This window comes from Piliocolobus tephrosceles, chromosome 7, assembly GCF_002776525.5.
Source record: "Piliocolobus tephrosceles isolate RC106 chromosome 7, ASM277652v3, whole genome shotgun sequence".
Lineage (NCBI taxonomy): Eukaryota > Metazoa > Chordata > Mammalia > Primates > Cercopithecidae > Piliocolobus > Piliocolobus tephrosceles.
Window position 1 is genome coordinate 127,542,145 of NC_045440.1, and position 20,246 is coordinate 127,562,390.

Genomic DNA, 20,246 nt, shown 5'->3' on the forward strand with positions numbered 1-20,246 from the left:
GGATTGGGTACAGAGTACTATGGGAACAGAGTCAGGTGAGTAATCCCACTGGGGAGGAGGTAAGGAGTTGGGAAAAGGCACAGAAAGAGTAACAGCCTAAAGGATGAGAATGTGCTTAAGGGATTGAGGGAAAGCATGTAGGACAAAGCGGAATGGAGTCCACTGAAATAGTCTTAGCTGTTTGTCCTCTTGTTTTTGAGCATTTCCTGAATTTTCTAAACCCTGTCCTTCCATGGGCCTTCCATGAAGCACCTTCTTTGGGGCATTTTTTTGGGTCCCTGAATGCCATACCTGTTTATCTGTCGTTCTTTACAACACCACAGAGAACCCCAAATTCCTCTGTCTTTTAACTTTATTCTCAAAACTGAGACCATCAGTGAGTAAACAGCTGGATCTGCAGTTCTGGGGGACTGTTCTGAGACTACTCAGAGGTACTTTGCATCTTTGCACTGAGGCCAGGCAGTGAAGACATTCTCTGCCTTGATGGATTAGCCATTGTTGACTATTGGTGGGGATTTCAGGGGAGGATGGCAAGGGAAGGGTTTAGGAGGAGATGAGAGGTTTCAAAGCATCCTTAGATGCACCTCATATTAGTGCTGTCCTGCTGGCTCAAGGGAACCAAAATAAGTCATGCTGATATTTTTTTTGGTACAGTTGGGCTTTCTGTACACTCTTCAGTCACCATATTGAGGCTCTGTCTATATAGTGGCAAGCCAGGGAGGCAGCAGCTGAGTTGGAAAAGTCTATGTCTATAAAAGACCCCTATACATGTGTACACATATATGCATGCATGTGCACATATACATGAACACACACAATTTATTTGCTGCCCTCATTAAAATGTCACCTTGGATTTGTTCTGGGCTTTCCAGTTTTGCAAAGCACATGCATTCACATGCATCTTATTTACTAGGCTGGAGCTCCAGAATGGGACTGGAGAATAAGATATCCAATGGCAGGTCATCATGTGATGACCCAAAGTCACAAGGCTGGTCCTGTATCAGCACAGCCATTTAGACTGGCAGTCTCCTCTTTCCACAAGCAGCACAGCACCTTCCCGTCTGCTGCCCTCCAGCTGCCCTGCAGTTTGCCTAAGAAGCCACATCATCCTTGTCCATGTAGACATACTAAGACTAGAAGGTCCTGAGAACCAAAGAGACAAAGACCTTGTTGAACATCATTAGCACAAAATGACCCAAACCAAAGAAACCTTGAGACAAAGTAAAATTTGGGGTGGGAATTTATTTATCTGCAGGATTCTTAGTGCAATGATTTTTAAAGAGATAAAATAGAGCAGTTTGGTTTCTAAACGTGTTTTTGTTCTCCTGCTGTAATAACAAACCCAGTTTCTTCCAAAAACTTACGTGACTTCTCTTCTGAGTAAACACCTGCCGGTCTGTTTTCTGCAGAACAGACCATGGGACACCTTCACTAATTTTATTGTCTCCTTCAGACAAAATTTGTGTGGCAGAGCTAAAGAGCAATCATCCATTCTTTCAGGCTGAAGTTCTCTTTAGTTTTTTTGGAATGGAAACAGAGGTCGCTCGGTCTCTCTCTCTCTCTCTTTCTCTCTGTCTCTCTCTCTCTCTGTCTCTCTGTCTCTCTCTCCCCCCTGCCACCCCTCCTACTTTCTAGAGGCTTCTTGCTCCATATGTCATCCTGTCACACCCATCCCATGGACTTTGCCTTCCACAGTTCTCTTCACACAGTCCCAGGTGTTTGGGAAAAAATTACACTGGGTTTGGGGCAAAACCTGGTCCAAAAAAATAGCTGTCATTAGGCAGGGAGCTTCTTCAACTTTTTGCCATATTTCTCCCCACTTAGCTACCTCCACACCCATTCCCTTCCTTCTTGGAATTAAAACATATAAATTAGCTGCTGCTTTTCTGTCATCTCTCTCGCGCTGTTAACTGCCTCTCATCGTCATGCTCACATTTCCAGCTGCCGTCTTCAAATATTCCTTCTGGCTCCACAGCTTCCCCTTTTAGCTACTTTGCTATCCCTCTTGTCCCTTTTAGCTAAGCAAGTAACCTACATTATTGGCATCAGTTCCTGGCAACACAAAATATCAGACGGATGGGTGGAAGAAAAGAAGGATGGAAGGAAAAGTGGATGGAGGGAAAGGTGGTTAGACAGGCAAGCCATGAAATGCTAAAGTTGAGTTTGGGACACAAGCCTTTACCCTCATTGATAGTATGATTATCTTTTTACATTTCTCTAGCAATTTCAGCTTACATAATGCATTTATATCTGTTTTCTTTTTTAAAAAATTGTTTTTTTTTTTCCCATAAGTTTTGGGGGAACAGGTGGTATTTGGTTACATGAGTAAATTCTTTAGTGGTGATTTGTGAGATTTTGGTGTACCCATCACCTGAGCAGTATACGCTGAACCCAGTTTGTAGTCTTTTATCCCTCACTCTCCTCCCACCCTTTGCCCTCCAAGTCCCCAAAGTCCATTGTACCCTTCTTATGCCTTTGCATCCTCATAGCTCATAGCTTAGTTCCCACTTATGAGTGAGAGCACACAATGTTTGGTTTTCCATTCCTGAGTTACTTCACTTAGAATAATAGTCTCCAATCACATTCAGATTGCTGCAAATGCCATTAATTCATTCCTTTTTATGGCTGAGTAGTATTCCGTCATATATATGCACACACACCACAGTTTCTTTATCCACTTGTTGATTAATGGACAGTTGGGCTGGTTCCACATTTTTGCAGTTGTGAATTGTGCTGCTATAAACATGCATGTACGTATCTTTTTTGTATAATAACTTATTTTCCTCTGGGTAGATACCCAGTAGTGGAATTGCTGAATCAAATGGTAGTTCTGCTTTTAGTTCTTTAAGACCTGAAACTAGAAAAATTCTAGAAGATAACATCAGAAAAACCCTTCTAGACTTTGGCTTAGGCAAAGATATTATGACCAAGAACCCAAAAACAAATGCAACAAAAACAAATAGGTGGGATTTAATTAAACTAAGGGGCTTTTGCACAGCAAAAGGTACAGTCAGCAGAGTAAACAGACAACCCACAGAGTGGGAGAAAATCTTCACAATCTGTACATGTGACAAAGGACAAATATCTAGAATCTACAAGGAACTCAAATTAGCAAGAAAAAACCAGTCTCATCAAAAAGTGGACTAAGGACATGAATAGACAATTCTCAGAAAAAGATACGCAAATGGCCAACAGACATATGAAAAAATGCTCAGCATCACTAATGATCAGGGAAGTGCAAATCAAAACCACGATGCTCAAAATACACAAGCGCTCTAAATGCACAAATGCAAATCAAAACCACGATGCTCAAAATACACAAGCGCTCTAAATGCACAAATGCAAATCAAAACCACGATGCTCAAAACACACAAAATGCAAAAATGCTCAAAATGCGCAAAACTACCTTACTCCTGCAAGAATGGCCATTATTAAAAAATAAAAAAATAATAGATGTTGGCATGGATGCAGTGAAAAGGGAACACTTCCACACTGCTGTTGGGAATGTAAACTAGTACAACCACTGTGGAATACATCTGTTACCTTGACTTTCACACATGCCTGGCACATAGTGACCAGAAAGGAAAAGTTACTTTTCTTCCCATTTTCCCTCTCTCATTTAAAATCATCCTCCTCCTGCACTCCAGCCTGGGTGATGGAGCAAGACCTTGCCTTTTAAAAATTAATTACTTAATTAAATTGATTACATAAAAATAAAGCCACCCTTCTTGAAAAAGGCCTGCCTAAAAAAATCCTGTCCTCTAGTGATTGTTTCTAAGCTTTCTTCCAGTTCTGATGGTGGCTGTTAATACCTCTCCATTGCAGCCATCTAACTGTTCATTGTTCATTGCTCACAGGTCCCCAATTATAGACTAAGGATGGTGTTAAAAGTTTGATAGTTTTGTTACTATGCCTCCCGAGTCCTGCCCACAACATACAAAACATTAACATGTGACTGGGGTTGCCTGGAAAACACTGATTACCAGCTAACTTCCAGACCTAATTGTTTTCACAGGAATTACAACTATTTGCCATTTGAGGCTAAGAAGCCCTGTGTCTACTTTGTCAGCTCTTGGGGAGACCAGACCTTCAGGCTGCACTGGTCCAACATGCTGGAGAAAATGGCAGACTTCCTGGTAGGTGACTCTGACAGGTGATGGATTAGAGGATTGGGAAGCTGGTCGTGGGAGGGATTTTTAAAATCCACCTAGCAGAGGATGTCGACCTCAGTTTAAATACAAATAAATGGGGGATGGTGCATTTGGAGGGCATGTGGATCCTACCATGCGTATCTAGGGGAATGAGATAACATTTTGTAAAATCCCTGGACTTGAATCAAACTACCTAAGTTCAAATCCCTGCCCTGCTTCTGGCTGTTGTAGGATCTAGGTATGGGCTGTTTTTCTAATCTCCAAAGGGCAGGAATTGACAACTTTCTCACAAAATTGATAGATCCTGGCTTCAATTAATAAAAAATCCCAAGTCCCTGGCACGGTGGACAACTGTCTACAACATCAGACCCTGCCTGCCTCTACAGCCCCATCTTTCCTATATTCTTCCTCCCTTACTTTGTTCCAACCACACTGGTCTCCTTTGAATATGTTGAAAAAGCCAAATTCCTTTAAGCCTCCCAGCCACCACCATGCCTTTTCCTCTGTTAATTTTCCCTTCTCCAGTCTTCTTGTAACCCAGCCAAATTCCAGGGTTAATTTCAAACTTCCTCAGGGAAGAGTGTGACACCTTCTACCACCTTATCTTCTTACATAACACCCTGTTTTGTCTTGTTTTGTTTTGTTTTTGAGAAGGTGGTCTTGCTTTGTCACTCAGGCTGGAATGCAGTGCAGCCTTGCCCTTCTGGGCTCAGGTAATCCTCCTACCTCAGCCTCCCATGTAGCTGGGACCACAGGCATGTCCTACCACCCCTGGCTAAGTTTTTAAATATTTTGTAGAGATAGAGTCTCACTGTGTTGCCCAGGATGGCCTGGAACTCCTAGGCAATCCTCCCACCTCAGCATCCCAAGTACTTGTAACTACAGGTGCACGCATGCCACCATGCCTGATTTTTTTTTCTTTTCTTTTTTTTTTTTGAGACAGGATCTCACTATGTTACCCAGGCTGGTCTGGAATTCCTGGGCTTAAGCAATTCTCCTGCCTCGGCCTCCCAAATTGCTGGGGTGTTAGGCATGAGCCATTGTGCCTGGCCAACACCCTGTTCTTTTCCTTTGGACCGCTTATCATACTTTACAATATGTTTGTGTGTTTCTTTGTTCAATAACTATTTGCCACTGTTTCTATGGCATTTAACATAATGCCTGGCACCTGATGGGGCTAAATAATTATTCATGGAATTGAATGTTTGAAAGTATTTTATGCTGTAAACAGTGCCAATCAATATCCAATCAATGCTAGGTTTTCCCCCCTAAGCCCCAGGAGGGAGAGAAAGCTGGGACCTCTGTTTCTCTGATATCTTGCTCCTCCCCTTTATAAATTCTTCTCTCCTACTCCCATGCTCCCACTACTCTGTCCCATATGCCTTACCAGATCATCCTTGTCTTGACCCTCCTGTTCCACTAAAACCTATGCTAAGTCAAGAACAAATTTCTCTGTCCCATTTGCTTTATAATCCTTGTCTTCAAATTTGTAAAACAAAGTATTGTCTCTGACCATGGGGATTCCAGGCATCATGGAGATAAACTCTGAGGGTGGTCAGGAGACCTAGTCTGGGGTCACAGCACATGGAGGTCACAGACTGTCTTGGTTAGGATGGTCTTACTTCTCCTTCAGACAGAACAGATCGTTTATATCCAAGAGTCTTGACATTTATCTCCAAGAGTCTTGACATTTATCTCCAAGAGTCTTGACAAAGCAAATCAGAATTTTTTTCCTAGAGGCCATAGTGACATTCATTTCTAATTCCTTTATCAATGTTGGCATCCCTGCCATGCTTGGCATATCATAGCTAACTACCATGAGAGACATGACTGAATGTTTACTAACTACCAGCGCTGTTTGAAGATATTCACACCCCCTGTGGTGTTGTAGGTGCGTTCTGTTATTATTCCATTCCACAGATAAGGAAATTGGGCATAAATGGATTAATTCACTTGTAAGTGATAGAGCCTGGATTTGAACCAAGGCAATCTGACTCCGGAGTCCAAATCCTTAGCTATGCCACAATGTTTCCTATTCTTATAGTGAAGGTGTAAAGAGGGGGAACATATGTCCCCAGGCACCAGACGTTGGGATATGGTAGAGAATACAGTTTCATAAATTCTAGCAAAGGAGTAGTAACACATATACTTCCCCTTAGGTGCCGTTTTCCTCCAGGTCACTAAATAGAATTCTACAATTTAGTCCCAAAGGAAAAGTGTGATTATTAAGTATACAAGCATAGGGCCATTGCCATGTACAATCTGTCCCATTACCTGGCCCAAAACTCATGTAATCAGAAGAACAGGGAACCCTTTAATTTCAGGGATTATTCAATATGATTATATCCCTATGTAAAAAATTGACTTGAACATTACTTTTGAAGTTTTGGGTAATTATATCTAATTTCTCTACATTGTTAGCTATTTCCCACATTATTAGGTTTCCTCAGAGAGTAGATTCTAAATAAATGGTACCCATTAGGGAATGGATCTATAACAGAAACAATGAATTTGAACAGTCTGGGAGAAGACTTGTATCTGGACCAATTCCACTTATTAAAAGAAAGGTTCAAAGTTAGAATGCAGTAGCATTTTCCAATTCAAGTACAAGAAAACTAGATAAATCTTCCTTCATTTTCAAAACAAAAAATTAGCTAACTGTTATTTCTAGTACATTACAATTAGTATCTCTACTACCAATCTCATTCCCACCACCTCATCTCTCCACCCCTGTGGTTTGTTTTCAGGAAGAAAGTATAGAAGAAGTGAGAGATTTGATCAAGATTTCACAGGAGGCACCTGAAGAGAAAATGAAAACAGTGTTCAGTGACTTCATCAGTCAGAGCAGGTACTGGGAGAGACAGCCGGCATAGGCAGAGCTGAGCTTCTGTGGACTCAGCTTTTCATTACCTTGAGAGAGTAGTCGATTTCCTGTGCATTCAAATGGGTGTTTTAGAGTGCTGTATCCATCTTAATTTTGTCCAGTAATTTCACTGGTACTTGTGGACTAACTACTGCTTCTTGACACTTAAGCAACTCAAACATAAAGGTGCGAAAAGCAAAGGAAGACTTACTACAGAGACTCTGTAGGAAACAAGAAAAATGCTAGTAGTGTTAGTGCACCAGCATGGTGCCGTGCATGTGGCAGACACTCAGCAACTATTTGACACTTAGATGGCTAGAAGAATAAGCTATTAATATATAAAATACTATTGTTGGGCTGAGGGAAAACATCTCTTCTCTGAAGGCTCTCTGAAAATCAACTATTTTCAGTGAAAGATACTATTCAATGAGCCTGAATAGTATATTTCAATATACTATTATAGGGGCTGAGGGAAAACCTTCCCTTCCCTCTCTGCAGGCTCACTGAAAATCAACTGAGAAAAAGTAGATTACCAGGAGAAAAGGCATGCAAATGTATTAACATGCACAGGGGAGAATCACAGCGTGATTACTCAATTACCCAGTGCAGTACAGAAGCTTAGATATCCTTTTTTAGATGAGATGGGGGAGATGGAGAATGTAGACATTTCTTTTGAGGGACAGTAAATCATTAGGAAGAATGAATGGACCAGGGAGATGGGAGGCCAACCTTAGGGGAAGGTGAGGGATGAAGCTGCACAGGAACACAGGTTGTCTTAGTTTTTATACAAAGTCCCCCAGGTAATCTCTTGGAGCTGTCCTTAGAAGAACAGATGCAAAGTCTTTCTGGGCAGGCGATGATTCCAGTCTCTTCTCTGTTGGTTGATCTTTCCTGGTTATTTGAAGAGATCTCTAGGGAGGGAGCCTTAAGACAATCACTTTTAAGCTTTCTTAGTCTGATAGGAAAATGTAGAGTCTCTCCTGGTGCTTCGGAAAAGAGAATCAGAGAGACAGGGAGACATGGAAAAGACAGGTCAGAGAAAAACCCTGGTTCTGAGGCTTATTTCTGAGGCCTTCCAATTTTCAAAGCACTCGGTATGAGGAAGCACCATATTTTAGGGAATTGTTTTCTGTGTTCCAACACAATTTAATGAAAATTTTATACAACATATTGAGTACCAATTAGTAACCCTTATTCTAGAGGTCAGACAATATAATAAAAGATAAAAAATAGGCTATATAGTTAATTATCTTTTACTGAGAAACAAATTTCCCCAAAACTCAGTGGCTTAACACCATGGTTATTATCTCACTGTTTCTGTGGGCCAGGGGGCCAGGTGTGGCTCAGCTGGGTCCTTTTTCTTCCCTGGCTGCAGTCATATTAAGGCTTCACTGGGATGGATTAACTTCTAAGATCACTCATGTGGTCATTTGCAGAATTCAGTTTTTCATGGGCCATTGGGCTGAGGACTTCAATTTCTCACTAGCTGTTGCCTTGCCATGTGAGCCTCTCTAAGCTGCCTCTCATGACAGAGCAGCTGGCTTCATTCGAGCCGGCAAGCACAAAGAGTCGGAGAGAATATTCCAGCAAGACAGAAGTCAGAGTCTCTCATGCCTAGTCTTGGAAGTGACAGCCCATCACTCTTGACTATTCTGTTAGAAGCAAGTCACTAGGCCCAGCCCACCTTCAAAGGGAGGGGATTACACAGTAGCATGAATTGAAGGAGGTGGGACTCACTGGAGCCATCTTAGAGGCTGCTGACACTTTAAGGAAACAACTTGGACTAACCCTTGAAATTAACTAGGTTAAGATTTCCATCAGTGTCAAATGTCCATCAGTGACAGACTGGATTAAGAAAATGTGGCACATATTCACCACAGAATACTATGCAGCCATAAAATAGGATGAGTTTGTGTCCTTTGTAGGGACACAGAGGCAGCTGGAAGCCATCATTCTCAGCAAACTATCACAAGAACAGAAAACCAAACACCGCATGTTCTCACTCATAGGTGGGAATTGAAAAATGAGATCACTTGGACTCGGGAAGGGGAACATCACACACCGGGGCCTATTAGGGGAGAGGGGAAAGGGGAGGGGGAAGGGATGGCATTGGGAGTTATACCTGATGTAAAGGACGAGTTGATGGGTGCTGACGAGTTGATGGGTACAGCACACCAACATGGCACAAGTATACATATGTAACAAACCTGCACATTGTGCACATGTACCCTAGAACTTAAAGTATAATATAAAAAAATAAAAATAAATAAAATTTACACATATAATGCTACTCAACAATAAAAAAAAAGATTTGAGCAAATATGAGAACTTGTCATAATGGAACTAATGGAAAGGGAGTGGAGATTCATCTGATAAAAGGCAGGGAGTAGCTAAATTCTGGTGTTCAGCTTTTTAAGTTCTGCTTCCCCAATCTCTCAACTACTCAATAATTTTTACTTTACAAAAAAAAGAAAGCAAATAAATAGTTTTTATTTCTTGTTTTTCATTATAAAAGATACACACACACACACACACATTAGTGCTACTGCTGTTGTGAGCTGTTTAGTGCCACCTGCAATTCCCTTTAAGCATTTGAAAAAGCTTCACAATGCATACTTTTAGAAACTGTCTATGAACAAATTAATAGCTCAATAACTTCTCTATGTTAGGGGATTACTTGGGATGACAGTTAATCATTCCCCGTTTTTCAAGTGTATAACCAACTCAACAAATATGAGAATAAGACAGAGATCAAAATGTTTTATAATTGGAAAAGCTGGATTTGAGAAAGCAGCTTGGACCTGAGGTCAAGGCAAGCTTCCTGTTCCCCGAGCCTGTTCATGGCCAAGCAGCTCAACAGGGCTTCTCCCTCCATCTCGCCCTTGCCCCTCACAGGGACAGGGCACTTGCCATGTGACACGTGAAGGTAAGAGGGGTATTCACAGCCAGCAGGCAGGCTGGGTCTGAAAGATGAGGAATGAACAGAAACGTGTGCCATGGTCATTTACCCCAATTTTAACGAGGAAACAAATTATTTCTCCCTGTGGGGAAAGGAAAGGGATCAGAAGTGATCATGTCTACCTGCACTGATCCATTCTGGAGAGTGACATGGAATTCCTTCTGCCACAAGAAAAGGCAGGAATTGGGGCAACAAGATTCCCTCTTCGAAATATAATCCTTTTTATTCTTTTTAAAAATTTAAAGAAAAGGTAGTGTTACTAGTGTGTCCAAGGAGGATTTCTGGTGAGACTTCCAACTGCCAGTGGGTAGAGTCTGGTATGGGCATCTTAGATTTTCCTTTTTGTTTCCTTTATAATTGATTTTTTTCATCAGAAGTGTTCATCATTGAAATGATCATGCTCATCATTTAAAAAAAAACAAATATATCAAGTATGAAAGTTCTTCTCAATTTTCTCTCCAGTCCTACTCTCCGGTGAGAAGAGTTTGATTTGTCCTCCTGGACTTTTTTCTGTGCATTTGGAAACATGCATCCTCATGTACACGCTCATAAAATACCACATTTCTTCACAAATGATATCACTCATTTGCTCAGCAGGTTGCCTTTTCATTCAGCAAAATATCACAGGCATCTTTCTACAGGTGCACATAATAGATATCCTGAATATTCAATTGTTTTTATGTGCCATGATGTATTTAACTAGTCCCTAATGACATTTAAGTTGTTCCCACTTATTTTGCTACCATGAACAGTGCTATAATACATATGCTTGTGTAAACATAATCTTGTCAAATTTTTCAATTAGTTTTGAAGGGTAAGAATTCTAGCATAATTTACTTTAATTTTGAATCAAATTTAAATTTTGATAGGTGCTATCAAGTAGCCTCTAAAACACTGTAAGAATCTACACCCACCTTCAATAAAGTAGAAGAGTAACTATCTCCCAACATCTTCACCAACCTTGAATATTATTCATTTGTATAGGTAAAATGGTATTGATTTTAATTTACATTTAAGTTATCACTGGTAAGGACAATATCTTATTTCCCCAAGCGTTTAGTCCATTTACATTTTTCTTCTTGAATTGCATTCACAATCTTTACTATTTTCCTTTTGAACACATTTTTAACTTCATCTCCAAAAAATATTACTACTCAGTCTTTCCTATTGTTTTTAAATGGTAGAGACACATCTAAGTATTGAATCTAAAATACTTGTTTTATATACAACTTTTCAGAAAACTTTTGGTGTGTGTTAAATTTGTAAGATGAAGGAAAACAGCATTTTGTGGGGTTTTTTTTATGAATTTTTATAGCAATCACAATGGATTGTACTGAAAGAAAGTGGAAAAAAATCTGTTCCCCAAAACTAATGTTGGGTCTGGGCATCATTTCCAGTTCTCATTTTGTCTCTTGGAAAAGTTAATACATTGTGGCTTAATCCTAAATTAAAAATATTGGTTTTATGGCTTCAAAAGCTTTCCAATGTATTGCAGAAATGATATTTGCAAACCTCTGGAATTATATACATGGATTTTCACTAAGTAGGTTTCAAAATTGTTATTCTTTTCTTACAGTGCCTTTATCTCTGAAGCAGAAAAAAAGCCCAAGATGTTGAACCAAACCACTTTAGATAAGAAGCGACTTACGCTCTGTTGGCAGGAGCTGGTATGTGAAAATCTATTTATACTTTGTGGACAGAGTTAAAAATAAACCTCATGGATGAGGCATAGTTCACAGACCAAATGAGGATAAGGTTTAAAGGTCATACATTTTTGGGATGCAGAGACAGGAGTGAGAAGGGAACATTTGTTAAGTTGGAAAGAAATGAACATTTATTGAAGGTTTATAAGGATGAACTAGAAGCCCACTGGTCCTACTTCCTATTCTGATGGAGAATAGGTGCCCTCTAGCTCATTTTCTTGACCTTCATGTTTTGTTAAAGGCAGTAGACTTGCTTGGCCCTCTGCCCCACAAGCCAAGAGATCAAAAGAAATAACTGTGCTCCTTGACTTCAGGTTCTTCCTATTGAGAATTGTGTTAAAATTTGTAAGCGCTTCTTGAGAACAGGTCAGGAGTTGATACCCCTCTGTGTCCTGGGAACCTGCATGTACTAGGTGCCTAATAATTGCCCAGTTCTTCTTTAATGACTGGTGACTAGAATTGCCAGACCAAGTCAGGCCCTGGATTATCTCAATTGGAAATGTCAGTTCCAGCAAGGGCACCAAGGGACATTTCATGTGAGGCCAGGATAATTCTGCAAAGAAAAATTTACTCAGTGCTTGACTTCTCAGGGACATTTTAAAGTATGAGTGGGGCTCAGAGAGATTAAATGATTTTTTCTAAAGATCACAGCTAGTTAACTGTAGTCCAAAAACTAAAATCCAGGTCTCCTAACTCCTCATCCATCCTTCTTCCCAGAATGCTGCTTTTCTGTCCTCTGGAACATTTCAGGGAGGCTAGATTCCCACCATCAATAAGACCTTCTTCCTATGCTGGCTTTTCTCAGCACCTCTGGCTGAAGTACTATCTGTGCAGCTTCCCTCTGCTCCATGTTTTCTGCAGAGTTCTGTCTTCACATTGTCTGACAGCCCTTGGCCTGATTATTTCAATATCTTTTTTAGTGGCCTAGGTCCCTCCTCATCTCTAGACCTGCATTTCCAGCCTCCTAGTGGGCATCTCCATGCTTATATCACCCCAAACTCTGTGTATCTTACTAAGCCCATCACCTTATCTCAACTTGTTCAACATCCTGCATTGGCACCACCAGCTAGACTGACTGCTCAAACGAGAAGGCTAAGCTTCAACATTGGCTCTTTATCTCTCACCTTAAGTAGCCATTGAATACTAGGTCCTGTAGATTCTGCCTGTTAGTGACTCTGGAACGAACTCCACTTCTTCATCTTCAGAGTCACTGCCTAAACTGAGTTTCTTAGCATCTCTGTTCTAGAGTATTGCAAAAGTCTTCCTCTAATCCATCTTCCATATCACAACCAGCATGATCTTTCTAAAACACAAGCCTGATTAGATCATTATTCAAAAAAATCACTGGATTCTCTCAGTCATTCATAGGATAAAGTCTAAATCCCTTTTGCATGATATATTGGGCTGTTTAATGTCTGGCCCCAACCTAGCATCCCAGCCTTATCCCTCTTTAGTTTGTTCCCATGTATCTATGCTCTGACAGTTTTGAATCCTCAAATGATTATGTATATTCACATGTAACTGTTCCCTCTGTCTTCTTACTCTCTGATGAATTCTATTCACATTTTAAAATTCAGCTCAAATGTCATACTCTCCAGGTAACCAGCTTTGCCCCTGTCTAGTACCACAGTGCTTCATGCATTTTAATTATGTGCATGTATTGTTTTCACCTCACCAAACTGTCAATGTCTCGGGGAAATGAAGCATTATTTCTTCTCTCTGTCCCAGACCTGGGCTCCAAGCATAGTGCCTGGTAGATAACAGGTGTGCATTTCTTCCAGTCAACATTAGCAGAGGCTTCCTACATGCCACACACTCCTCTAGATGCTGGGAACAAAGCTAGAAGAACTTGGTGCTTGTCCTTGAGGAATTTCTAGATTGAGTAGTTCATTCATTCCATAAACATTTATTTTTTATTTATTTATTTATTTTTGAGACGGAGTCTCGCTCTGACATCGCCCAGGCTGGAGTGCAATGGCCGGATCTCAGCTCACTGCAAGCTCCGCCTCCCGGGTTTACACCATTCTCCTGCCTCAGCCTCCCAAGTAGCTGGGACTACAGGTGCCTGCCACCTCGCCCGGCTGGTTTTTTTTTTTTTTTTTTTTTTTTTTTTTAGTAGAGACGGGGTTTCACCGTGTTAGCCAGGATGGTCTCGATCTCCTGACCTCGTGATCCGCCCTTCTCGGCCTCCCAAAGTGCTGGGATTACAGGCTTGAGCCACCGCGCCCGGCCCATAAACATTTATTTAACACCTATGTGCCAGAAACTCTGTTAGACACTGAGCGTACAATAAGGATAAGACAGAGGAGGTCCTTGTCCTACAGAAGTTTACACATTAACGGTTAAGATAGAAGATAGACAGGTAAACAGAAAATACATAAAAATTATTACAGATTGTGATTCAAAAGGAAATTCTAAAAAGCCACAGGGATCAGGAAAACATGGGGGCATATAATACAGTGGTGACATTTAGGTTGAGGCCTTAAAGATGAGAAGAAACCAGCCATGTAGAGACTAGGAAGAACATTTGAGCAAGAGGAAACACCAAGCATACCAGCTAATATGGTTTGGCTGTGTCTCCACCCAAATCTCATCTTGAACTCTCACATGTTGTGGGAGGGATCTGCTGGGAGGTAACTGAATCATGGGGGCAGGTCTTTCCCATGCTGTTGTCATGACACTGAATAAGTCTCATGAGATCTAATGGTTTATAAAGGGTAGTTTCCCTGCACAAGCTCTCTTTCTTTGCCTGCCACCATCCACGTAAGACGTGACTTGCTCCTCCTTGCCTCCCACCATGAGTTTCCCCATGAGGCCTCCCCAGCCATGTAGAACTGTGAGTTCTCCATTAAACCTCTTTCCTTTATAAATTACCCAGTCTCAGGTATGTCTTTATTAGCAGCATGAGAAAAGACTAATAGACCAGCTTTAGGATGGAGAAAGTTTGTCATGTTCTAGGGCTTCTGAGGACCAGTGTGCCTGAGGCACAGTGAGTGAGGAAGGAATATTATAAGATGAAACAGACAGTGGCAGGGCCAACTCACACAGGGCCTTAGAATTCACTGTAAATACTTTTTTCCTAAGCACATAAATGTGAGCTGAACAAATGAATCAAACACTTTTGAGTTTTCCAACCACTTACACAGAACTTTCTGGCGGCATTTCTCATATGATGTCTTCTTGGTCTGAAAGCAGCTACCATACCTCCGGGAAGAGGTAGTGAGTGCAGTGGTTAAGCACTGGACTCTGGATGCAGCTGGGGGTCAGCTCTGGCTCTGCCATTCAGTAGCTGCATTACTGCTTCCTCAGCTGTAAAATGGGAAGGAATAATAGAACCTACCTAATAAGGTTGTTATGAGGAGTAACAAAGGATTAATACAGTGGTTAGAATATTGCCTGGCACAGAGGAACATCTCAGTGCACCTTAGGCTGCTGTTATCATAGTTGTTGTTGTTAAATATCAGAAAGCCTCTGTTCTCACACACTAATAAAGACATACCCAAGACTGGGTAATTATAAAGGAAAGGGGTTTAATTGACGCACAGTTCCACATGGCTAGGAGGCCATGGTGGCCTCCAGTCATGGTGGAAGGCAAGAAGGAGCAAATCATATCTTACATGGTGGCAGGCAAGAGAAGTGCTAAGCAAAAGGGGGAAAAGCTTCTTATAAAACCATCAGATATCATGAGAACCTTACTATCACGAGAACAGCATAAGGGTAAATGCCTCCATGATTAAATTACCTCCCACCAGTTCCCTCCCATGATATGTGGGGATTATGGGAATTACAATTCAAGATGAAATTTGGGTGGGACACAGCCAAACCATATCAACTTAGATTCAGGTGCTGGTTAATAAGCCACGTGACCTTGTTAAGCCTGTGGCCTTTCTGGACCTCAGCTTCTCATCTGTCAAGCGGAGGTGAGATGATATTACTGCCTCCATAATCCTGTGAAGTTTCCACTAAGGGGGCAGCGTGCGTGGTGGCAGACCCTGGAACAGTCCACGTGAGTGGCTCAGTGTGGAGCTCACCAGGACCTTCAGGCCTCTTCAGCAATAGGATGCTGCTTGTTGTCCAGATCTCTAGAAAGACCTACACTGACTCTTGTCTTGTTTTAGGAAGCAATGTGCAAGGAGGCCAAGGGGATCATTCAGCAGCAGAAGAAAAAGTTACCTCTTGATGAAATGATTCACGAAGCCCAAAACTTTGTGGAAAAAATCCGCTTTCTTGTTGACGAGGTAATTGACTCTAAAGGCAAACCTCATTTGGAAGGTTAGACTGAATGTCTTCCAAGGAGGTTTGAATGGTTGGTACGGGTGAAATATGAATCAATGTTTTTCTCCCCAGCCCTAGTGGGCTGCGCAGGCACTCCTAGTTTAGAGAAGAGATTTTTAAATTAAACCAAAAAAGTACAGCTTTATTGATTTTTTTTTTTTTTTTTTTTTAACAAAACCTGAGCATTCAGCAAAATGAAAGGCACATTTGCTAATGGGCTCAGGTGAAGTCAACATACGCACAGGAACTTTGACAGGTGTTCAACTATAAAAGGATTGAAATTCGTGCCCAGTAAAGGGCACAGCAGCTTCTCATTTTAAAGTTAGCTGTAAACAGTGTCTTCTGGTGACTTCTAGAATGACCTGTTTAAAAAGAGCCCTCATATTTGCATCTGTCAGATACTGACATTCGTTCTTGAAGCCTGCAAATGTGTAGAAACTTCTATAACAGCATTTTTTTTGTGGAAAGATTTCAGAGAGAGAGATTTACTGCTTCTGTTTTTCTTGAAAATTACAGTTCTTATTGCAAATCAGTCATTCCCTGGTGGCATATTACTCGGTGAGACAAGCAGTCAGTAGACATAGGAATTTGAATAAGCACTCAGAAGAGAGAAGGGATGCCCTCTTCGGGGATTAGTTACACCTGATCACTAGGGATTGGAAACACAGAGTGTCTGCTTCCAGTCCAGGAATATCAAAGCCTTGTTTATAACAATATACCTCTTTTTGTTTTGAGAGTTTTGTTTGTTCAGAAATGTGCATTTCAAATACCTACAACATAATGGGCCACTTGGCATGGAATTCTACTCTTCCTATCTTGATTAATTCAACTTTAAAGTCTAATTTCCTATGCAATTTAGCTGAGTTCCTGCTGAATAACCACTTAAAATGGAAATAAAATATTTTGCAATCATATTATAGGTACACAGTTCCTTGTAGAAATACTTGCCTAAGAGCAAGTAAAGTCATTCAAAGACATGCATAAATTTTTGTTTTTGTTGTTTCATTTGAATATTCTGGAAATGTTATCTGGCTCTGAGGAGTGCTTAAAACTAAATCATTATTACAAGATTGGAAAAAATCCATGGGAAGTTGTGCAAAAGTGTTTGTCCTGCAGATGGAGAAAAGTAGGCTACCAAAGACGCCAAATCACAGGTCCGACTTGCATGTTCTCACATGGGCAATTTGACATGTGGGTTTGTATGCCCTTTTTTTTATTTTTTATTTTTTGAGATGGAGTCTCGCTGTGTTGCCCAGGCGGGAGTGCAATGGCATGATCTTGGCTCACTGCAACCTCCTCCACCTCCTGGGTTCAAGTGATTCTTCTGCCTCAGCCTCCTGAGTAGCTGAAACTATAGGCGAATGCCACGACCCCTGGCTAAATTTTGTATTTTTAGTAGAGACGTGGTTTCACCATATTGGCCAGGATGGTCTTGAACTCCTGACCTCATGATCCACGCACGTTGGCCTCCCAAAGTGCTGGGATTACAGGCATGAGCCAGCACGCCTGGCTGTATGCACTTTTAATTTATGACCTAAATAAGGCTTTCTCTTCTCTAGGAAACTGCGCTTAATTTGCCTGATGGCATAGATGTTTCAGTGCCTAGATGGTGTCAGTCACAGCATGTGTTTTGTCGAAGCGGGACTGTTTCAGGATAGCAGAACTCTGCAAGTGCATATGTTCAGTACCAACCTTTCAAATCTCACTCCTACAGCCCCAGCACACTATCCCTGATGTTTTCATCTGGATGCTCAGCAACAACAGGAGAGTGGCCTACGCCCGCATCGCCTCCAAAGACCTCCTCTATTCCCCGGTCACAGGGCAGATGGGCAAACACTGCGGCAAGATCAAAACTCACTTCCTCAAAGTAAGTGTGCAGTATTTTAACTAAAAGAAGGGAGATTTCTGTTTCTCTAGGGTGGCTCAGACTTTCTAGTGTGTGTCCATGGCTCTCACCATTCCCCAGTGCTTTCAAAGGTAGGAGGACGACTAGAACACCTTGGTGTCTCTTGGTTCAACTTACAATTCAGTAGACCACTTTGAGGTGGAATTTTTTCAAAATTTTTAACTATTACATCACCAGACACACGTAAGTTTCTTTTTTAATCTAATGGGTTACTTTAATTTTTACCTCTTTGATTGCTAGTATTAATAACAATTAACCTTAAGGTTTTGTTTGTTTGTTTGTTTGTTTGTTTTCTCGAGATGGTGTCTTGCACTGTCACCAGGACTGGAGTGCAGTGGTGTGACCTCGGCTCACTGCAACCTCTGCCTCCTGGATTCAAGTGTTCTCCTGCCTCAGCCTTCCAAGGAGCTGAGATTACAGATTCCCGCCACCAAGCCCAGCTAATTTTTTGTATTTTTAGTAGAGATGGGGTTCCACTATGTTGGCCAGGCTGGTCTCAAATTCCTGACCTCGTGATCCGCCTGCCTCAGCCTCGCAAAGTGCTGGGATTACAAGCATGAGCCACTGTTCCTGGTCAATTTTTTTTTTTTTAATTTCAATAGCTTTAGGAGTACAAGTGGTTTGTGATTACATGGATAAGTTGAATAGTGGTGAAATCCAGAATTTCAGTGCAACTGTCACCTGAGTAGCGTACAGTGTATGAATAGGTAGTTTTTTGTCCCTCATCCCCATTCTACCCTCCCCTTTTCTGAGTTTTCAGTGTCCATTATACCACTCTCTATGACTTTTCATACCCATAGCTTAGTTCCTGCATATAAGTGAGAACATACAGTATTTGGTTTTCCATTCTTGAGTTACTTAGAATACATAATGGCCTCCAGCTCTATTCAAGTTGCTGCAAAATACATTATTTCATTCTTTTTTTTATGGCTGAATAGTATTCCATGGTGTATATATATCATTTTCTTAATCCAGTCATCAGGTGATGGATTAAGTCACTTAGGTTGTTGATTCCATATCTTTGCAATTTTGAATTGTGCTACAATAAACATATATGTGCTGGTGCCTTTTTGAACTTTTTCTTTGGGTAGATACCCAGCAGTGGGTAGTGGGCTTGCTGGTTTGAATGGTAGATCTACTTTTAGTTCTTTGAGAAATCTCTATACTGTTTTCCATAGAGCTTGTGCTAATTTACAGTCCCATCAGCAGTCCAAAAGCGTTCCCTTTTAGCTGCATCCATGCCAACATCTACTGTTTATTGAGTTTTTAATAATGGCCATTCTGGCTGGGGTAATGTGGTATCTCAATCATTGTTTTAATTTGCATTTCCCTGATGATTAGTGATGTTGAGCATTTTTTTCATATGTTTCTTGGCCGTTTGTATATCTTCTTTGAGGAGATATTTATTCATATCTTTTACCCACTTTTTAATGGAATTATTTATTTATTTATTTATTTATTTATTTATTTTTTTAGAATTCAGTTTTCTTTTTTTTTTTTCTTTTTTTTTTTTTTTATTATACTTTAAGTTCTAGGGTACATGTGCATAACGTGCAGGTTACATATGTATACATGTGCCATGTTGGTGTGCTGCACCCATCAACTCGTCAGCACCCATCAATTCATCATTTATATCAGGTATAACTCCCCAGTGCAATCCCTCCCCCCTCCCCCCTCCCCATGATAGGCCCCAGTGTGTGATGTTCCCCTTCCCGAGTCCAAGTGAGCTCATTGTTCAGTTCCCACCTATGAGTGAGAACATGCGGTGTTTGGTTTTCTCTTCTTGTGATAATTTGCTAAGAATGATGGTTTCCAGCTGCATCCATGTCTCTACAAAGGACGCAAACTCATCCTTTTTTATGGCTGCATAGTATTCCATGGTGTATATGTGCCACATTTTCTTAATCCAGTCTGTCACTGATGGACATTTGGGTTGATTCCAAGTCTTTGCTATTGTGAATAGTGCCGCAATAAACATACGTGTGCATGTGTCTTTGTAGTAGCATAATTTATAATCCTTTGGGTATATACCCAGTAGTGGGATGGCTGGGTCATATGGTACATCTAGTTCTAGATTCTTGAGGAATCGCCATACTGTTTTCCATAATGGTTGAACTAGTTTACAATCCCACCAACAGTGTAAAAGTGTTCCTATTTCTCCACATCCTCTCCAACACCTATTGTTTCCTGATTTTTTAATGATTGCCATTCTAACTGGTGTGAGATGGTATCTCATTGTGGTTTTGATTTGCATTTCTCTGATGGCCAGTGATGATGAGCATTTTTTCATGTGTCTGTTGGCTGTATGAATGTCTTCTTTTGAGAAATGTCTGTTCATATCCTTTCCCCACTTTTGGATGGGGTTGTTTGTTTTTTTCTTGTATATTTG

General features: G+C 40.9%; 1 protein-coding gene across 1 annotated transcript in view; it reads left to right on the forward strand.

Moving 5' to 3' along the window:
• FER1L6 (fer-1 like family member 6) overlaps positions 1–20,246 on the forward strand; it is a 180,925-nt gene that overhangs the window by 55,239 nt on the left and 105,440 nt on the right. The window contains exons 13-17 of the mRNA XM_023223018.2: positions 4,016–4,136; positions 6,899–6,999; positions 11,550–11,640; positions 15,795–15,914; positions 17,666–17,818. Coding sequence (XP_023078786.2) covers positions 4,016–4,136; positions 6,899–6,999; positions 11,550–11,640; positions 15,795–15,914; positions 17,666–17,818 — 586 coding nt within the window. The remainder of the gene's footprint in view (positions 1–4,015; positions 4,137–6,898; positions 7,000–11,549; positions 11,641–15,794; positions 15,915–17,665; positions 17,819–20,246) is intronic.